We start from the raw sequence: 20,852 nt of genomic DNA on the forward strand, positions 1-20,852 counted from the left end.
AACTTAAGTGTCTAAGTCCCCTTGAAGGACACTGAGACTTTCTAACATTTGGCTACATTTTAATGTTCAATATGTGTGTGTGTATTAGTCACTCAGTCATGTCCGACTCTTTGTAACATCATGGACTATAGACCGCCAGGCTCCTCTGTCCATGGAATTCTCCAGGCAAGAATACTGGAGTGGATTGCCATTCCCTTCTCCAGGGGATCTTCCTGACCCAGGGATCAAATCTGGGTTTCCTGCAGTTCTCACAAATTCTTTACCATCTGAGCCAACAGTGTAGCCCATGCCTGTATTCTCTTATTAGTCAAGTCAGTAAATGACATTTGTATTTGAAAAAATGAACCTTAGGTGATTGTGAAATAGGGAAAGTTACTCTCCAGTGACTACATATAGGGACAAAGAGAACATTTTTAATAAAAATGAAAACAATTTCTGAGGGTTTCAAATCTTAAACTCATAACATTATTTTGAACCTATGCTTGCTTTTTTATTTTGACAGAAGAAAATCACGATGACTAATGTTTATCAACCACTTTTTTGTTAGGCAGTGTACTAAACAATTTATGTAAACTATTTTGCTTATTGCTCACAATAGAACCATTAAGTAGGTATTATATCCCCCGGTTATGAATAAGGAAGCTGAGGCTTAGACAGACTAACAGGTTCAGCTGGGTTCTGCAGGTAGCGAGTGACAGAGCTGGGATTGAGGGATGAGAAGGGTCTCCCCTGACCACAGTGTTCTATTGCTAGTCTCAGTTCACTCACCGTGTCTGACTCTTTGCGACCCCATGGAACACGCCGGGCTTCCCTGTCCATCACCAACTCCCAGAGCTTGCCCAAACTCATGTCCATTGAGTCAGTGATGCCATTCAACCATTTCATCCTCTGTCATCCCCTTCTCTCCCTGCCTTCAATCTTTCCCAGCATCAGGCTCTTTTCCAATGAGTCAGTTCTTCATATCCGGTGACCAAAGTATTGGAGATTCAGCTTCAGTATCAGCCCTTCCAATGAATAGTTAGTCTTGATTTCCTTTAGGATGGACTGGTTGGATCTCCTTGCAGTCCAAGGACTCTCAAGGGTCTTCTCCAGCACCACAGTTCAAAAGCATAAATTCTTCAACACTCAGCTTTCTTTATGGTCCAACTCTCACATCCGTACATGACCACTCGAAAAACCACAGCTTTGATTGTATGGACCTTTGTTGGCAAAGTAATGTCTCTGCTTTTTAATATGCTCTCTACGTTTGTCATAGTTTTCTTTCAAGGAGCAAGTGTCTTTCAGTTTCATGGCTGCAATCACCATCTGCAGTGATAAGAAAATAAAGTTGTGTCTAGCAACTGCTAGTCTAGTAGCACCTAATAAAATGCAGTACTTTGACAAACCTTATTCTTAATAAAAAAAAAAAACCTGTGTTGATAATCTCCTTCCTTTTATTAAATTACTCTATAATTTTACTGGAACTCGCCTTAAATTTATGGTTTAAAAATCGCTGTTTTCCTTCTTGGGGAAATGGAGAATTTATCCACGTCTAGTCCACAATATTTTTATTGTTTTTTTTTCTTTTAATTTTCTAAAGATTCTCAGTGGCAGTTCTTCAGCCCCATGGGTTAAGTTAGTCCTCCTCATAGATAGTGTATTAAAAAGCAGAGACATCACTTTGCTGACAAAGGTCCGTATAGTCAAAGCTACGGTTTTTTTTTTCCAGTAGTCATGTACAGATGTGTGAGTTGGACCGTAAAGAAGTCTAAGTGCCAAAGAATTGATGCTTTCAAACTGTGGTATTGGAGAAGATGCTTGAGAGTCCCTTGGACAGCAAGATCAAACCAGTCAACCCTAAAGGAAATCAGTCCTGAATATTTATTGGAAGTACTGATACTTAAGCTGAAACTCCAATACTTTGACCACTTAATGCAAAGAATTGATTCTTTGGAAAAGATCCTGATGCTGGGAAAGATCGAAGGCAGGAGGAGAGGGGACAACAGAGGATGAGATGGTTGGATGGCACCACTGAGTTAATGGACATGAATCTGAGCAAACTCCGGGAGATAGTAAAAGACAGGGAAGCCTGGTGTGCTGCAGTCCATGGGATGGCAAACATGACTTAGTGACTGAACAACAACAAACATGCTTTCCAGCTCTACAGTCTGTTGCTGACGGCATGCAGAATCAGAGGGGTCCACTTGAACAGTAGGACAGTGCAGCTGATCCCTTAACTTTCCTAACAAACCCACTAACTAGTAAATATGCTGTGTCCAGAGCACATGGGTCTCTTTTCAATCAACAGCAGAAATTACCTCGTTTATCTCAGTTTAGAGCCATTTCCTATATGCAGCTCCTGTCCAAAGCCTGACAAATACAATTGATATTCAGGGCTGGTAGTTTATGAGACGTGAATAGTAACATATTTCCTAAGCTTTCTCCTACCCAGCCAAATCGCCGGAAAGCAGTATGCCTGCATTTTATTACTCTGGCTTTCCATACACTTCATTTTAGGGGTTATGACTCGAGTTATGCCTTCAGCCAGCATCGTTTGTCCTATGAATGGTGACATGCCGAATGTCCACTACTGCTGAAGACACATCAGCATGTACTTTCACGTTTTTTCTATAAAGGCTGGTATGGTCAATTCCTGCTGCAGTTCAGAGTCAGAAAAAGCCTGGTCTCTTCTGACATACAAGTATGCTTCTTTTCTCTTTTGAGTAATGAAGAATGACTCCCTTCTGCACGAAGGAGAGGGGAGTCCTTCCTCCCTACTCCCTTCCCTTCAGGAAGCTGGTAGCTAAATATTCTACTCAGTTGCTGTAGCTTCTTATCTAGATTCATTGGTATAAGTGCCTGCTTGTCTTTCTTCATTACCAACTCCATGCCTATATCCCCTGCCTCTCCTTCTTTTTGCTTTGTCCTGGTAAGTTTAATAGATTTTTGCTGGATAGTAAAGACAGTATGGGCTTAAGAACCTTACTTCCTGGAATTCTTTAGAAACTAACAGTTTTGAGCTGTGTGAACTTGAGTGAGTTTCATAATATTGTCTATGCCTCCCTTTTTCATTTATAAAATGAGAATAATAAAAGCACCTGCCTCACACAGTTGTTGTAAAAATAAAATAATGCAACGTGTAGTTCAAATGATGCTATTATTAATGCTTTCGCTCCCTTTAAGAAAATACTCGATGCATGATGCAGTATGCTCGGGGCTGGTGCACTGGGATGACCCAGAGGGATGGTTTGCGGAGCGAGTTGGGAGGGGGGTTCAGGATGGGGAATATGTGTACACGTGTGGTGGATTCATGTTGATATATGGCAAAACCAATACAATATTATAAAGTAATTAGCCTCCAATTAAAACTAATAAATTTACATTTAAAAAAGAAAGAAAAAAAATACTGGTTAAATACACAAACCATAAAATTTACTATCTTAACCATTTGTAAGTGTGCAGTTTAGCAGTGTACTATATCCACATCATTGTGCAACCAATCTCTAGAGCTCTTTACAGTTTGCAAGACTGAGATGCTTGATATACCCCAACAACTCTCCATCTGCTCCAGCACTTAACACCTGGCAGCCACCATTCTACTCTCTATCTCAGTGAATTTGACTACCTCAGATAAGTGGAACCATACAGCATCTGTCTTTTTGTGACTGGTTTATTTCACTTAGCATAATGTCCCAAGGTTAATTCATGTTGTAGCACATGTCAGGATTTCCTTCTCTTTTGAGGCTGAATAATATCCCATTATATATATACACACACACACACATATATATATGTGTGTGTGTGTGTGTGTGTATATACACTCACATATAATACCACATTTTATTTATATATCTATCCATTGATAGACACTTGGGTTGTTTCCACTTTTTTACCTATTGTGACTAATGCTGTACATCTGTGTCTCTATTTTTGCTTTGCGAATAGATCATCTATACCATTTTTCTTAAGCCTTCCCTGGTGGCTCAGATGGTAAAGCGTCTGCCTACAATGCAGGAGACCTGGGTTCAATCCCTGGGGAGGGAAGATCTCCTGGAGAAGGAAATGGCAACCCACTCCAGTATTCTTGCCTGGAAAATCCCACGGGTGGTGGAACCTGGTAGGCTACACCCTATGTGGTCGCAAAGAGTTGGACATGACTGAGCAACTTCACAAATACCGTTTTTCTAGATTCCACCTATGTGCATTAATACACTATATTTTTTCTTCTCTTCCTAACTGACTTCACTTTGTATGACTCTCTCTTTTCAAATGACATGATTGTCAATGTAGAAAATCTCAAGAAATCAACAACAACAACCCGCCTAAAACTAACAAGTAAATTCAGCAGCATCATAGGTTTCAAGATCAACATATGAAATAGTTGCATTTCCATGTACTAGTAATGAACACATGGTACTGAAAATTAGAACTACAATACCATGCACAGATGCTTAAAAAATAGCTTAAGTGCAAATTTAACAAAATGTTATGCAGGCCTTATATGCCGAAAACTGCAAAATGCTGATGAAAGAAATCAAAGAAGATCTAAATATACAATGAGACCTACTCTGTTCACAGATTTATTCATAGTAGAGATCTCAATTCCTATCAAAATCCTAGAAAGACATTTTGTAGAGACACACAAATATATTATAATATTTATACAAACAGGCACAGGCCCTAGAATATCTAAAATTCTTTTTTTAAAGAAAAAGAAAGTGGCAGAAATCACTCTACTTGGTTTCAAGACTTACATAGCTGCAGTATTCACAACTGTGAGGGATTAGAGGACAAAGAGACACTTCAGTCAGTGGAACAGAATAGAGAGCTCAAAATGTCAAATGTAAAACCACACAACTCTTAGAAAAGGACACAGGAGAAAAGCCTAGGACAGAGAATCTGGTGAAGAGTTCTCAGACTGGACGTCAGAAGTATAACTAATAAAATTTAAAAAGGATAAATGGGACCTGATCAAAATTGAAACCTTTGAGAAGGAAGGTATATATGTACACATAGAGCCAATTCACTTCTTTGTACAGCAGAAACTAACAGACCATTGTAAAGCAACTGTACTCCAATAAAAAATTTAAAAATGAAAACTTTGATCCATGAGAGACTCTGTAAAGGGGATAAACAACAGGGTATAAACAGAAGGAAAGATTACAAGCCACTTATTTGACAAAGAATTAGCATCTAGCACTCTAGTACTCTTGCTTAGAAAATTCCATGGATGGAGGAGCGTGGTGGGCTACAGTCCATGGGGTTGCAAAGAGTTGGACACAAGTGAGCGACTTCACTTTACTTTCACTTTATACAAAGTGTGCCTTCTAAACTCAACAGCAAATAGGCCAAACAGTTCAATTAGAAAATGGGTAAATATATTTTAAAAAACGTTTCACTGAAGAAGATACTGGGATGGCAAATAAACACATGAGAAGATATTCAATATCATTTGCTATTAGAAGAATGCAAATTAAGACTCAATGAGATATCACTGAACACTTATTAAAACAGCTAAAATAAAAGTAATGAGACAGCACCAAGGATGTGGAGAAACTGAAATTCTAATATGTAGATGTTGGAAAGTTAAAATGTACAACCATTCCAAAAAGTAGTTTGACAATTTCTTGTTGCTCAGTCACTTAGTTGTGTCCGACTTTGCAACCAGCATGGGAAGGCCTGGACTTTGCAGCACACCAGGCTTTCCTGTCCATCACCAACTCCAGGAGCTTGGTCAAACTCATGTCCATCAAGTCAGCGATGCCATCCAACCATCTTATCCCCTGTCATCCCCTTCTCTCCCTGCCTTCAATCTTTCCTAGCATCAAAGTTTTTTCCAATGAGTCAGTTCTTTGCATCAGGTGGCCCACGTATTGGAGCTTCAACTTTAGCATCAGTCCTTCCAATGAGTATTCAGGACTGATTTCCTTTAGGATTGACTGGTTTGATCTCCTTGCTGTCCAAGGGAGTCTCAAGAGTCTTCTCCAGCACCACAGTTTGAAGGCATCAATTCCTTGGGGCTCAGCCTTTTTTATTGCCCAGCTTTCACATCTGTACATGACTACTGGAAAAAACATAACTTTGACTACTAGAGGACCTTTGGCAAGGTAATGTCTCTGCTTTTTAATATGCTGTCTAGGTTGTTCATAACTTTTCTGCCAAGGAGCAAGCATCTTAATTTCATGGCTGCAGGCATTATCCACAGTGATAATGGAGCCCAAGAAAATAAAGTCAGCCACTGTTTCCACTGTTTCCCCATCTACTTACCGTGGAGTGATGGGACCAGATGCCATGATCTTAGTTTTCTGAATGTTGTTTAGTTTTAAGCCAACTTTTTCACTCTCCTCTTTCACTTTCATCAAGAGGCTCTTTAGTTCTGCTTCGTTTTTTTGCCATACAGGTGGTGTCATTTGCATATCTGAGGTTATTGATATTTCTCCCGGCAATCTTGATTCCAGCTTGTGATTCGTCCAGCCAGATATTTCATATGATGTATTCTGTATATAAGTTAAATAAGCAGGGTGACAGTATACAGCCTTGATGTACTCCTTGGCAATTTCTTAAAAACCTAAATATACAAACCATAGACTGGACAAGCAAAGTGAAGAGAAGTGTTAGTCACTCAGTTGTGTATGACTCTTTGCAACCCCATGGACTGTAGCCCGCCAGGCTCCTCTGTCTACGGAATTCTCCAGGCCAAAATACTGGAGTGGGTTGCCATTCCCTCTTTCAGGCGATTTTCCTGACCCAGGGATTGAACCTGGGTCTCCTGCATTGCATGCAAATTCTTAACCATTTGAGCCACCAGGAAAGCCCAGAATGGACAAGCAAACTTTTTGTCATTTCTCAAAGAAATGAACACATACACACAAAAATCTGTACCTGGCTCTTCACAGCAGCTGTATTTGTAATAGCCTCAAACTGGAAACAACCAAAATATCTTATTATGGATGACAGGTTAAACTGTGATATATGCTCAGCAGTAAAAATGCAATTACTGATACACCTAACAACTTGGATGAATTTTAAGAGCATTATGCTGAGTGGGGAAAAAAATTGATATCAAAAGATCATATACTGTGTGATTGTTTATACAACCTGCCAAAATACAGAGCCGGAGAATGATCAGTGATCAGCAGGGGTTAGAGGTAGGGGGAGTACTGGGTGTGCCTGTAAAGGGATAGCTTTATGGAAATCTTTGTGGTGAGAGAAGGGTTTTCTATCTTGGTTTTGGTGGTGGTTACAGGCATCTACACTTGCTATAAAATGACACAGACCTACACACACAATATATCACACACATATCAGATTCCTGGTTTTGTATTGTACTGTAGGAAGAAAAGTTATGAGCAACCTGGATAGCATATTCAAAAGCAGAGACTAAAGTCCATCTAGTCAAGGCTATGGTTTTTCCAGTAGTCATGTATGGATGTGAGCTTTGGACTGTGAAGAAGGCTGAGCGCCAAAGAATTGATGCTTTTGAACTGTGGTGTTGGAAGAGACTCTTGAGAGTCTCTTGGACTGCAAGGAGATCCAACCAGTCCACTCTGAAGGAGATCAACCCTGGGATTTCTTTGGAAGGAATGATGCTAAAGCTGAAACGCCAGTACTTTGGCCACCTGATGCGAAGAGTTGACTCATTGGAAAAGACTTTGATGCTGGGAGGGATTGGGGGCAGGAGAAGAAGGGGACGACAGAGGATGAGATGGCTGGATGGCATCACTGACTTAATGGACGCTAGTCTGAGTGAACTCCGAGAGATGGTAGTGGACAGGGAGGCCTGGCGTGCTGCAATTCATGGGGTCGCAACGAGTCGGACACGACTGAGCGACTGAACTGAACTGAACTGATAGTTAAACAAGATGTAATCAATTGGAGAAACCAGGTGCAGAATACAGGAGACCTCTCTGTACTATCTGTGTGATTTCCTAGGAGCTTGTAATTATTTTTTAACACAGGAGAATAATTAAAAATAAATCTCATTTTGCCTTGTCTGGCTGTAGCCCTATTATAAGAGGAGAAACCGTGAGACTGTGGAAAACCACAGTACTCAGTTCCACCCAGACGCAGGACCTGGGGCACCAGACAGGGTCTGCGTGCCAGAGACTGGGCAGCAGGGAGGAGTTTCCCACTCCCGCCTGGAGGGTGCGGAGGCGGGGTCCCCGAGCTGAAGCTGGGAGTGAGCGGCGCGCAGCCGAGCTCCCGCCCCGTCCTCCGCCGCTCCGGAGCCGGTGCAGCGTCCTCACCGTGTGGCCGGCGAGTGAAAGGCGTGGGGACTGCCGCTCCGGCATTCCGGACGGCCACAGCACCTGGCCTCAGAGAAGAGCAGAACTTTGAACTAGGAACATTTTTGGTCAATGGGATAATCTCCCTCGCTTTGGCTCTCGATTATGAGTTAAAGCCCTGGACTGTTTTCCCTCCCCCGAACCTCTCGCGCTGCTGGCGGGAGCCCTCCCGCGCGCCGGAGCGCAGAGCAGAGGCTGCCGAGGCCTCCAGGGGCGGGAGGCGGCCGCCGGGCAGGTCCTCCAGGAGCCCGCGCCCCGCTGCGCGGGAGTCCGTGCCCCGGAGGTGGATGGCGCTAGGGGCGCACGCAGCATGCAATCGCTCAACATCACTCCGGAGCAGTTCTCCCGGCTGCTGCGGGACCACAACCTGACGCGGGAGCAGTTCATCTCGCTCTATGGGCTGAGGCCGCTCGTCTACACCCCAGAGCTGCCCGGGCGCGCCAAGCTGGCCTTCGTGCTCACCGGCGTGCTCATCTTCGCCCTGGCACTCTTTGGCAACGCGTTGGTGGTCTACGTGGTGACCCGCAGCAAGGCCATGCGCACTGTCACCAACATCTTCATCTGCTCCCTGGCGCTCAGCGACCTGCTCATCGCCTTCTTCTGCATCCCGGTCACTATGCTCCAGAACATCTCCGACAACTGGCTGGGGGGTGAGTTCTCTCCCTTTCCTTCTCCCCTAATCCCCAGCCTTCCAGGGAATCCCCCACCACAACACACACTCTGTGCTTTTGACTTTCTTACTTTTTTCCTCCCTCTTCCAAATGAATCCAGCGCCCTTTCTCGGAACTTTCTTACCTGCTCTCACTTGGAGATAAGTTTTGGCTGCTTTTGTTTCCATTCCACCGTTTTTCTTCGTGTCGCTTAGAAATTCAAGTTAGGAAGCACTTAGGAGAGGCTCAGGGCAGTGGGGTGGGAAGTCACATCAGTTATTTCAGCTTCCTTTTCCATAGTTCCCTGGGTGAGTAAGAGCCCCTGGAGAAGGGAATGGCAAGCCACTTCAATATTCTTGCCTGGAGAATTCCATGGACAGAGGAGCCACGGGGTCTCAAAGAGTCGGACAGGACTGAGCAACAAACACACACTTTCCATATTTATCAGAACTTTTCCCTATTTTTTTTAATAAAAGTGAGATACTTTCAAATAATAAAAGCCCCAACAGCTCATTGCTCTAATCTCCAGCCTCACTCCCCAGTTTGCCTATACAGGTATTTGTAGTGCCAGTATATTTACGGACTTAAAACTTTAAAACAAACCTTATGCATTAGCAAGAAAAAAAAAAAAATCTAGTCCTCTTAAAAAAAAAAAAAAAACATAGACAGAGTCATACTTGGAGAAGGAATACAGAAAACATAGTCCCCCTGAAAGAGAAGAGATTAATTTCTCTTCCTTAGGAGAGCAGAAATGGAAGAGAACCATTTGGAACCATTGTTGAGAGTAGTATGTGGGGAAAAATAGACACTGAACTCCTCTCAAATGATCCAGTCTTTCCAAAGACACATAGCTAGAGCATGTGTTTTGTAATCCTAAATAGTAGTGGGTTGTATTTTCACCAATGCTTATGGAGTGCCCTGAGGAGGAAGCATTAGTTGTACCTGTATTTTCATGGTTGGCTGTACTCTTGTGACCACATCAAAATTCTAAAAAATGGTTGGAAATATAGGGAGAGCAGGGAGAAGCTCTGCTGTTTCCACCCATTCCTGAGCTAATCCCTTTTATTCTTATGGTGGGTGTTTACTTCATCCTACTGTTACCAACTTGAGATCCTCCATTTAAGTCTCTGGTATTGTTTTTTGTTTTTAATTTTTTGTACTGTATTTATTGTTAGTGGATCAGGATGCTAAAATCTTTGTTTCCCATCTCATCTATGATGTATATATTTCTCCAAACACATCCAACATTAGAGTACACAGCATTGGCTTAAAAGTGACACATAACGCAGTGTCATAAATTGATTTCTGGATTACTGACTTTCTTATGCACTCTGATTTAAATCATTATACTTGGGTATTTTAAAGTTGCCCATTGTAACTAACTCCACAGCATTAATGGAAAAACTTTTAACCGTCACATCTAGCTGTTTTTTTTGTTTTTTGTTTTTTGTTTTTTGTTTTTTTTTTTTTTTGAGAAAAAGGCACAGGAGTTTTCATTTCTAAATGTTTGTGAAGACAGATTTGTGAAGCATGTTAGTATTTCTGGATGATGATAGCAGCATTTATAAAGTTTTTGTAATTAAGCAAAGTGGGTTCTTACACTGGGAATCAGAAGACTTGGATTACTACTTTGGCATTAATGCAGGTTAATGCAACATGTCTGGACCTCAGTTCAATTGAGTATTAGGGATTCTAGAAGCTTGAAAGTGGAATGGGGCAAATCTTTAGCCCCTATCATTGGAGAATGATGCCTAGGGAAGAGTACCTAGTGGACCTTCCCTCCTGAGGATTTAGGTGGGCATTGCAGATTTTTTTGAACTTTCTGTTTTCCTAGTTCATGGTGAACATTTCACTTTAACTTCAAATGCTGAAAGAGTATACTACATTGCTTACATATATTTCAGAGTTAGTGTGAGGGTAAAGTGTATTATAAAAAGTGCTTTGAAAAAATTTGCTATTCCATGAATATGTAAGGAATTAATTCTATGAAGAAGGGTTTAAAGATGATCTATGCCCATCTGGAACCAGATTGATAGAATAAATGTTCTTATAAATTGAATAAGCAACACCAAAATTGAAAAAAAAAAAAAAAAAAAAAGCTTGTAGGCCAACTGGAGATAGTAGTACAAGGAGGATTAACTTGTACTTCACAGGATAGGATAAAAATGGCAAAACTCCCCTGATGAATTACAAAAAGAGAGTTAAAGGGAATGTAATCTAACAGTTAAAATCAGTTCACAGTTTTTTACTTTATAAAGCTATTGAGGATCTCCTTTGTTGGCAAAGCATTTTACTATGAGAATACAAAAATGAATAAAGCCCACATGTGGCTCTATGGGCCTCAGAGAATAGGAAATAACCTAAGCTGGGCAAAAGGTAGGTATGGTAAGAGAGAATTTATTTAGCCATGCAGCATGGAAAAGTCAGGAAGGTTTCATCAAGGCAAAAATCTTGAAGGGTAATTCAAACTGTTTCCAGAAAAAAAAAAAGAAGGGTGGAATGCATTTTAGGAACAGGGCTTCAAATTGTGGAGAAAAGAAAGGAAGTGATGTAGTCCAAGAATATTATTTAAGGAAGGCATTTCAGAGAATCCGGAAATACAGATTTTTATGCTGTTGGCATTAATTCAGATTTGAAAAATAAAATGTAGTTGGGTGAAAGCAAACCTCTCTGTGGGTTTGGCTACATATCACCTGATGTGAAGAGCCGACTCATTGGAAAAGATCCTGATGCTGGGCAAGGTTGAGAGCAGGAGGAGAAGGGGGTGATAGAGGATGAGATGGTTGGATGGCGTCATTGACTCAATGGACGTGAGTTTGAACAAACTCCGGACGATAGTGAAGGACAGTGAAGCCTGGTATGATGAAGTCCACGGGATTGCAAAAAGTTGGACATGACCGAGGTAATGAGCAACAACAAAACGGGCCTCCAGTTTGTGACTTCTCTACAAAGCCTCTCAGACATTTCTGAGAACCGAAGAGTTGGGAATGACTTGTGTTTCTTCCTTTAGTCTACTCTCTCCCTTGCTCGGGACCAAGAGGAACTTCTGAGTTAAAGCCTATGCTTTGATAAGATCCTCAAGTGATTCACGCACACATGAAAGTTTGAGAGATACTGCTTTAGGTAATGGTTCTCAGACCTGGCTGCACAGAGAATCTCCTGAGGGAGTGTGAAAGCTGAGCCGGGCCAGACCCGTCCAGACTGGTTGCATCTGACGCTCTGGAGTACTGACTTAGAGCCACTGTGTGCATCTCTACCCCCCTCCCTGCTGCAGGACATGATGTTGTTGCCTTGACACTGGTCGTGGCAGGAGTATTTGAATCATGGAAATTGTTAGCTATATATTTGTCCTTTAAAAAAACCCAGACACTTGTTTTCCAGCATACCCCTGAGCAGAGGGATTGAGTTTCCTTTTGCCCAGTGATGGCACATCCATGACAGTAAGACAAAGTGTAGCCATAAACATTTAGTTTATTTATGAGATACAACTGATCCTCAGCATCTAGGTGTTGCCCAGCATTGTGGCAAGCTGATGTACAATCCTGTTTATATCCTGTGTCTTACCATCCTGATATCAACTGTCTTTGACCTGTCGATTGACTTGTTCCCAGGCTACTCCCCAGAACTGCTTCCCACATGGAATGAGGATTCTCTTCCCCCCAAAATAATAAATAACATTTGCTCCTAACTTTTCTTTGATCACTAATACAAGGATGGGGTTGTGTTATGACCATAGCAATTAACAGTAGGGCCTTGAAAGTTCTGTCTCTGATCTACTCTGATTTATTTGGTCAGACTCCAGCAGTGAGTTTGCCCACTGTGTTCTTGGGGCCAGGGAATTTACCTGTCCTTATCTGTAGCCTACTCTTCTTCATTTTGTCTCTTTCCTTCTCTTCCTTTTATCTTTCTTTACAATATCTACATGTGTCTCCACATTCACTGACTGAGCCTGTTCAACTTTTTTTCCAGCTAAAATCAGTGTAATAAATTGGGCTTCTGAGTAATGCTCTGGGACACTTTGCTGTCTTCTCTAGCTTTCCCATAAACTTCCCTTTTCTTTCTATCTTTGTTGCCTTTATGTCTCTGTCTCTTTCTTTATGCTTTCCCTTTGAATGATTCTCACTTACCCTTATTTTTTTGCGTACATATCCACTGAAGCCTAGTATGCAGTCTTTTTTTCTCTCCTCATTCATTTCTGCATTGAGGTTACAGCCAGGACTCTTCCTTACTTTCCTCATGATTCTGAAATCAATATCTAATCATTATCTTAGGCCATAGTTCCTCACTCAATTTGAAGGCATTTACACATGAATATTCTTTGAGCCCCTTTCTTGGGGAGGGTGGGCAAAAATACTGGAGTGGGTTGATATTCCCTTCACCAGGAGATCTTCCCGACCCAGGGATTGAACCCAGGTCTCCCGCATTGTAGGCAGATGCTTCACCATCTGAGCCACCAGGGAAGTCAAGTCATCTATTTCTGCTTTATTGATTATGCCAAAGCCTTTGACTGTGTGGATCACAATAAACTGTGGAAAATTCTGAAAGAGATGGGAATACCAGACCATCTGACCTACCTCTTGAGAAACCTATATGCAGGTCAGGAAGCAACAGTTAGAACTGGACATGGAACAACAGACTGGTTCCAAATAGGAAAAGGAGTACGTCAAGGCTGTATATTGTCACCCTGCTTATTTAACTTACATGCAGAGTACATCATGAGAAATGCTGGGCTGGAAGAAGCACAAGCTGGAATCAAGATTGCTGGGAGAAATATCAATAACTTCAGATATGCAGATGACACCACCCTTATGGCAGAAAGTGAAGAGGAACTAAAAAGCCTCTTGATGAAAGTGAAAGAGGAGAGTGAAAAAGTTGGCTTAAAGCTCAACATTCAGAAAATGAAGATCATGGCATCTGGTCCCATCACTTCATGGCAAATAGATGGGGAAACAGTGGAAACAGTGGCAGACTTTATTTTGGGGGGCTCCAAAATCACTGCAGATGTTGATTGCAGCCATCAAATTAAAAGACGCTTACTTCTTGGAATGAAATTTATGACCAACCTAGATAGCATATTCAAAAGCAGAGACATTCCTTTGCCAACAGAGGTCTGCTTAGTCAAGGCTATGGTTTTTCCTGTGGTCATGTAGGGATGTGAGAGTTGGACTGTGAAGAAAGCTGAGTGCCAAAGAATTGATGCTTTTGAACTGTGGTGCTGGACAAGACTCTTGACAGTCCCTTGGACTGCAAGCAGATCCAACCAGTCCATTCTAAAGGAGATCAGTCCTGAGTGTTCACTGGAAGGACTGATGCTGAAGCTGAACCTCCAGTACTTTGTCCACCTCATGTGAAGAGTTGACTCATTGGAAAAGACTCTGATGCTGGGAGGGATTAGGGGCAGGAGGAGAAGGGGACGATAGAGGATGAGATAGCTGGATGGCATCACCGACTCAATGGACGTTAGTTTGGGTGAACTCTGGGAGTTGGTGATGGACAGGAAAGCCTGCCATTCATGGGGTCACAAAGAGTCGGACACGACTAAGCAACTGAACTGAACTGGACTAACATGTGAATATGTTATCAGCCTCTGACATTCTCTCACCCTACTTTGTCCCTCTGCCCAGGGTCTAAGTTATTATTAATAGTACTATGAGTCATTCTTGTATTCAGCATTTCCTAGGCATCTGCTCTGTTTATTAGGATATTGTAGGTGTTGAGAAAGCTGTGCCCTGGTGGAAGAGCCAGGTTTCAGTTAGAGCGAGAAGGGGAAGGAAGCATTCAAAGAAAAGATGGAGAATGCAGAGAATTTTGTTGATGTCAGGGTTCCAGAGCGCATAGTGGAGAAAGCACAGTGCAAGTGTTGGGCGGCAGGGGCTTGAGTCAAGTTGGAATGAACCTGGATTGGGACCAAGAGCGAGGGATGGTCAAAGAGAATGGGCTTCACAGTGACTGAGGTACATGTGAACTTGAGGCCCAAGCGGTTATTTTATCTATTTCTTTGGCTTCACCATGCCTTAGTTGAGGCAGGCAAGATCTTTGGTCTTTACTGGAGGTAGAAAGTCAGTTCTAATTCTAGGCTTCTTTATGGCTCTCAACATTAATAAGGTGAGATGGGGCGTGTTTGGGGAGAGGGTGGAGTGGTCCCTTGTTGACAGGGCTCTGTGCGCACTTTAATCCTGCTGTGTTTGTAGTCACAGCCAGCGGCAAGGATGGTCTCCCTGGGTGTACAGAGAGCTCCGTGGCTCTCCCTGCAATCCTGCTTAGGGCAATGAAAAGAATTTTCCAATGGTTGTTAGAAAATTGAGTAAAAGTTCTTCAAAAAAAGGAATTCCAAAAATATCCTAGGTGATGGCTGCATCAGTGAGGGAAGCGTATATCCTTGTCTACACTTGAGCACTTCCAGCTTAGGTGATAAAATGTAAAACATCAGAATTACTCTTAGAGCAGTGGCTCTCAGTCTTGGAAAAACACACGAATCACCTGGGAAGTTTTGAAAACGATGCCTGATGCTTTTCCCCTAGAGATTCTGATTTAAATGATCCCTGAGTATCAGTGTGAACCCAGGGTATCTGATTCTCAAGTTTCCTGATAGAAAATATTGTAATTTATAACCAAGGTTGAGAACCACTGATGTAGGATAAATGCACCAACACTTGGACTGTTGTAAAGGTTAAAAGAAAGAATGTGCTTAAATAGCATGATACCAGTCACATATACCAGTGTATTATATTGTAGCTATCATATTTTTTAAAATAGTAGTTGGAGTCAGAATGTTCAGAAAATACAGAAGCAGGTTGCATAAAATTGAGTCCAACATGGAACTCTGAGGCAATTCTTTTATTGTACACAGCCAATTTCATCTATACTGATGCCCTTAACTTTTTTGGGGGTCTTTCCCAACGGATTTGAAAAGAAGTAAAAAATGATTTAAAAAAAAGTTGGGATCTAAGCTATGCAAAGGTTAGAAGAAGTTTTCTCTCATCTGGAGAATAGAACTCTAATACTAAACTAGCACATCCAAGCCATAGTGGCTGGTGGGGGTGGGTGACTTGTGACAGATGAGGTAAAGCTCTCAAGCTTCATCAGAACAACTCCCTTCTTTCTTTTTAATAGATAGGGTTTTGCATAAGATTTCATATGAAAAAGAACAGTTTTACTGAAAGGAAGACCGGAAGGAGGAAAGGAGAAAAAGAAAGAGCCCTCACTGAACACAGCATGACAAATTTAGGTGAATTTTTAGAGATTTTGAGCTGATGAATTGTGAAGTGGGTTATTAAAAAAAGTTGTGAAAATTTTATTTGATGATAAGATCTTAATTCTTTGGGCCAATTCAGAACAGAGAGATTAGATTGAACTTCTTCAGGTCTATATTATTGTTTTTTTAATTGATTGATTAGTGGTTAGAAAATATCACTTGTGCTTATTATAATAATTTGTTCTAGTACAGCTCAGAAACTTCAGAGTCCCAGGGGAAATTTAAATATGGTGAAATTGATGTAAAATTAGCAGTATTATGGGCCTTTAAAAGATCTTTTCAGAGGGATGATGAAAGTTATTGATGAAGAATAGTCTCATTAAAGTATAAAAGAAATAAATCAAAGGGAGGCCCAACAGCAACAGCAGTTTGGAAATAAAATAAAAATTGTGCCAGGGGGCTGGCCTCTGGGTGATCTTTTCTTGGAATCAGTTATGCACACACTTTGAGAAGGAAAGATGCCAGGAGTCAGAAAATCACTAAATTTTCTCAGATGGTTAGATTGGCAGTAACAGCAATGGGATTTGTATAAAATATTCTCTCTACTTAAGACAAAAACATTTTACAGTTAAAATAAGGAAAGGATTTAACAATTGGAAAGTTTGAAAAACTTTATTGTTCACATAGAATAAAAAGAATCTTAGAATCGGATCGCCAGTCTATGTCCAATGCAGGATACAGCATGCTTGGGGCTGGTGCACGGGGATGACCCAGAGAGATGTTATGGGGAGGGAAGTGGGAGGGGGGTTCATGTTTGGGAACGCATGTACACCCGTGGTGGATTCATGTCAATGTATGGCAAAACCAATACAGTATTGTAAAGTAAAATAAAGTTAAAAAAAAAAAAAAGAAGAAGAAGAATCTTCTTATAGTTTGCTTTTCTGGAACATAGCTCAGCATGTTCTTTGACAAGTGGTTGGTTTATTAGGATTCTTGTTTGCAAGTAGCTATGGTTTTTCCAGTGGTCATGTATGGATGTGAGAGTTGGACTGTGAAGAAACCTGAGCACCGAAGTATTGATGCTTTTGAACTGTGGTGTTGGAGAAGACTCTTGAGAGTCCCTTGGATTGCAAGGAGATCCAACCAGTCCATTCTGAAGGAGATCAGCCCTGGGTGTTCTTTGGAAAGAATGATTCTAAAGCTGAAACTCCAGTACTTTGGCCACCTCATGTGAAGAGTTGACCCATTGGAAAAGACTCTGATTCTGGGAGGGATTGGGGGCAGGAGGAGAAGGGGACGACAGAGGATGAGATGGCTGGATGGCATCACTGACTCGATGGGCGTGAGTCTGAGTGAACTCCTGGAGTTGGTGATGGACAGGGAGGCCTGGCGTGCTGCAATTCATGGGGTCACAAAGAGTCGGACAGGACTGAAGCGACTTAGCAGCAGCAACAGCACACTGTAGTGTGGGCATCCCAGGTGGCACAGTGGTAAGGAGTCCACCTGCCAGTGCAGGAGGCACAAGAGACACGGTTTCAATCCCTGGGTCAGGAAGATCACCTGGAGAAGGAAGTGGCCACCCTCTCCAGTACTCTTGCCTGGAAAATTCCACAGACAGAGGAACCTGGCAGGCTACAGTCCATAGGGTCACAGAGAGTCAGACATGACTGAGCGACTGAGCGCCACACCACACAGACATTATGGTGTATACAGAAGTCAAAATAGAGTGTACACATGAATTTTATATAATGATATAAGCCAGTGTCTTCAGTACATTCTTTAAAATGTTTGGTGTATTTGTGTATAGAATGGTTTTATAATCAATAAGGATGATAGAATTAAAACACTGTATGTAGCATGTTACTAATATCTCAGATACATATGATAATGTATATATACAAAACAACTACAAATAATCTGGCCCATTGATATTTTTGTTATTAAAATCTTGAAGATATTCACTTCCACATGAAGACTATTATAAAAATTCAAACTAATCATTTGTATTCAGAAAATAAAAGCATGCTTGATTTCTTTTGTCTCAGAAGCAATTATATTTAATATATCCCTAGAGGAGAATTAAGTGGTAAAAAATGTGTTGGGGCTGGTACAGAATTTTGTAATTCCTTGCAAGGCTCCTGCCTCTTTCCAAGCCACTCCAGGCTGCAGGCACAATGTTGCCATGCCCATGTCAGTGCCAAGCTGTCCCACTGAATCATGCCCCCTCTTATAATGCAGAGTCTTAAGGTCCCTCAACTCCTCTGTGCCACCCTCCCCATCCCACCCCAACTGAACCTCCCTTGATTATGAATCTGTGCTGCTGGTACCTTGTGAACATCCCTGCTGCCCAGCTGATGGCATGAAAAGGCACATCAGGCACCTCAACTTGGCAGGAACATGACCAGAGTCTTGGTTGTGGTGAAGCATTGACATCAGTTTCATGACTGCTGTCCTTTACTCTCTCTTGCTGGCATGTGAGATTTGCTGGGATCTGGGCAATTCTGGGGCTTCCCAGGTAACACTAGTGGTAAAGAACCCACCTGCCAATGCAGGAGATATAAGAGACACAGGTTTAATCCCTGGGTCAGGAAAATCCCCTGAAGGAGGGCATGGCAACCCACTCCAGTATTCTTGCCTAGAGCATCCCATGGACAGAGAAGCGTGGCGGGCTACAGTCCCTAGGGTCACAAAGAGTTGGACACGAGTGAAGCAACTTAACACAGGCAATTCTGGATGCTAGAATCTCATCGGCTCTGTAGAGAAGAGAGAATATTACTGAAATGAATACCAAACTCTTAATATAGAGCTTTGGCTTCCCTGGTGGCTCAGCGGTAAAGCGTCTGCCTGCAATGCGGGAGACCCGGGTTCGATTCCTGGGTTGGGAAGATCCCTTGGAGAAGGAAATGGCAATCCACTCCAGCACTCTTGCCTGGAAAATCTCATGGATGGAGGAGCCTGATAGGCTACAGTTCATGGGGTCGCAAAGAGTTGGACACGACTGAGTGACTTCACTTCACTTCATGTGCAAGTCTATTATTATCCCCATTTTACATGGGAAAAAATGAAGGGAAAAAGAGATGGTGCTATGTATCATTTATCTGTTCTGCATAACTACTCACACTGGTGGGTTAACAAACACTCTGTTTATTTGCTCATAATTCAGTGGGTTGGTATTTTTAGCCTAGCTCGCTGGGCAATTTTTTGCTAGTCTCACCTGGGCTTTTCAGGTAGCGCTAGTGGTAAATAATCCTCCTGCCAGTGCAGGAAATGCAAGAGATGGGTTTGATCCCTGGGTGGGGAAGATCCCCTGGAGTAGGAAATGGCAACCCACTCCATTATTCTGGTCTGGGAAATCCCATGGACAGAGGAGCCTGGTGGGCTACAGTCCATGGGGTCATAGTGTCAGATATGACTGAGAGACTGAGCACACTTATGAGTGACTGGGGTCACTCATAAGACTCCAGTCCTCCAGTAGCCTAATGGAGGCTCACTGTTTAGATGGCCTCAGTAGAGACAGGTCATCTCTGGCCATGCAGTTGCCTTATCCAGTAGGATAACCCAGGATTCCTTGTGCAGAAGCATCACGTTTTAGGAGAGTGAGAGCAGAAGCTTGAAGACTCCTTGAGACCAGGACTGGAAGTTGTGCAGATGTCACTTCTATGATAAAGCAAGTCACAGCACCAGCCTAGATTCAAAGAATGGAGAAATAGAGATCTCTCGACTTGATAAGGGAAGTGGCATAGTCACATTGCTAAGGGTGGGTGCAGGGAGTTGCAGAGAGTCATGGAAGAAATCGGTAGCTTTTTATTTATTTATTTATTTTTTTACAATTAGTCATCATCACATTAAATAAATTGCCCAAACTCATATAGGTAGGAATTGATGGTTCCAGGATCTGAAGGTATCTGCTTCAGTGTTGAGGTTTTAACGTGGTGGCTCTACGGGAAGAGGCACAGTTTCTACAATGCGTTATTCTTCATCATCTGCTTCTGCACCACTTGCCTATGGTATTGGCCTACACAGTTTGACCCCCTAGACGTCAGATACTGTTTTGGGACCTGGAGAACACATTTCCTGAAATGAAGCAATTGCCATCATCTTTTATTTAACTTATATGCAGAGTACATCATGAGAAACGCTGGACTGGAAGAAACAGAAGCTGGAATCAAGATTGCCGGGAGAAATATCAATAACTTCAGATATGCAGATGACACCACCCTTATGGCAGAAAGTGAAGAGGAACTCAAAAGCCTCATGATCAAAGTGAAAGACGAGAGTGAAAAGTTGGCTCAAAGCTCAACATTCAGAAAACGAAGATCATGGCATCTGGTCCCATCACTTCATGGGAAATAGATGGGGAAACAGTGTCAGACTTTATTTTTTTGGGCTCCAAAATCACTGCAGATGGTGCCTGCAGCCATGAAATTAAAAGATGCTTACTCCTTGGAAGAAAAGTGTGACCAACCTAGATAGCATATTGAAAAGCAGAGACATTACTCTGCCAACTAAGGTCCGTCTAGTCAAGGCTATGATTTTTCCAGTGGTCATGTATGGATGTGAGAGTTGGACTGTGAAGAAGGCTGAGCACCGAAGAATTGATGCTTTTGAAGTGTGGTGTTGGAGAAGACTTGAGAGTCCCTTGGACTGCAAGGAGATCCAACCAGTCCATTCTGAAGGAGATCAACCCAGGGATTTCTTTGGAAGGAATGATGCTAAAGCTGGAACTCCAGTACTTTGGCCACC

At 42.2% G+C, this 20,852-nt stretch overlaps 1 protein-coding gene across 1 annotated transcript in view; it reads left to right on the forward strand.

Annotated features, from left to right (window-relative positions):
- Positions 1–8,574: 8,574 nt before the first annotated feature.
- Positions 8,575–20,852, forward strand: part of QRFPR (pyroglutamylated RFamide peptide receptor) — a 53,377-nt gene continuing 41,099 nt past the window's right edge. Inside the window, exon 1 of the mRNA XM_068975659.1 lies at positions 8,575–8,914. Coding sequence (XP_068831760.1) covers positions 8,575–8,914 — 340 coding nt within the window. The remainder of the gene's footprint in view (positions 8,915–20,852) is intronic.

This window comes from Capricornis sumatraensis, chromosome 7 (assembly GCF_032405125.1).
Source record: "Capricornis sumatraensis isolate serow.1 chromosome 7, serow.2, whole genome shotgun sequence".
Taxonomy (NCBI): domain Eukaryota; kingdom Metazoa; phylum Chordata; class Mammalia; order Artiodactyla; family Bovidae; genus Capricornis; species Capricornis sumatraensis.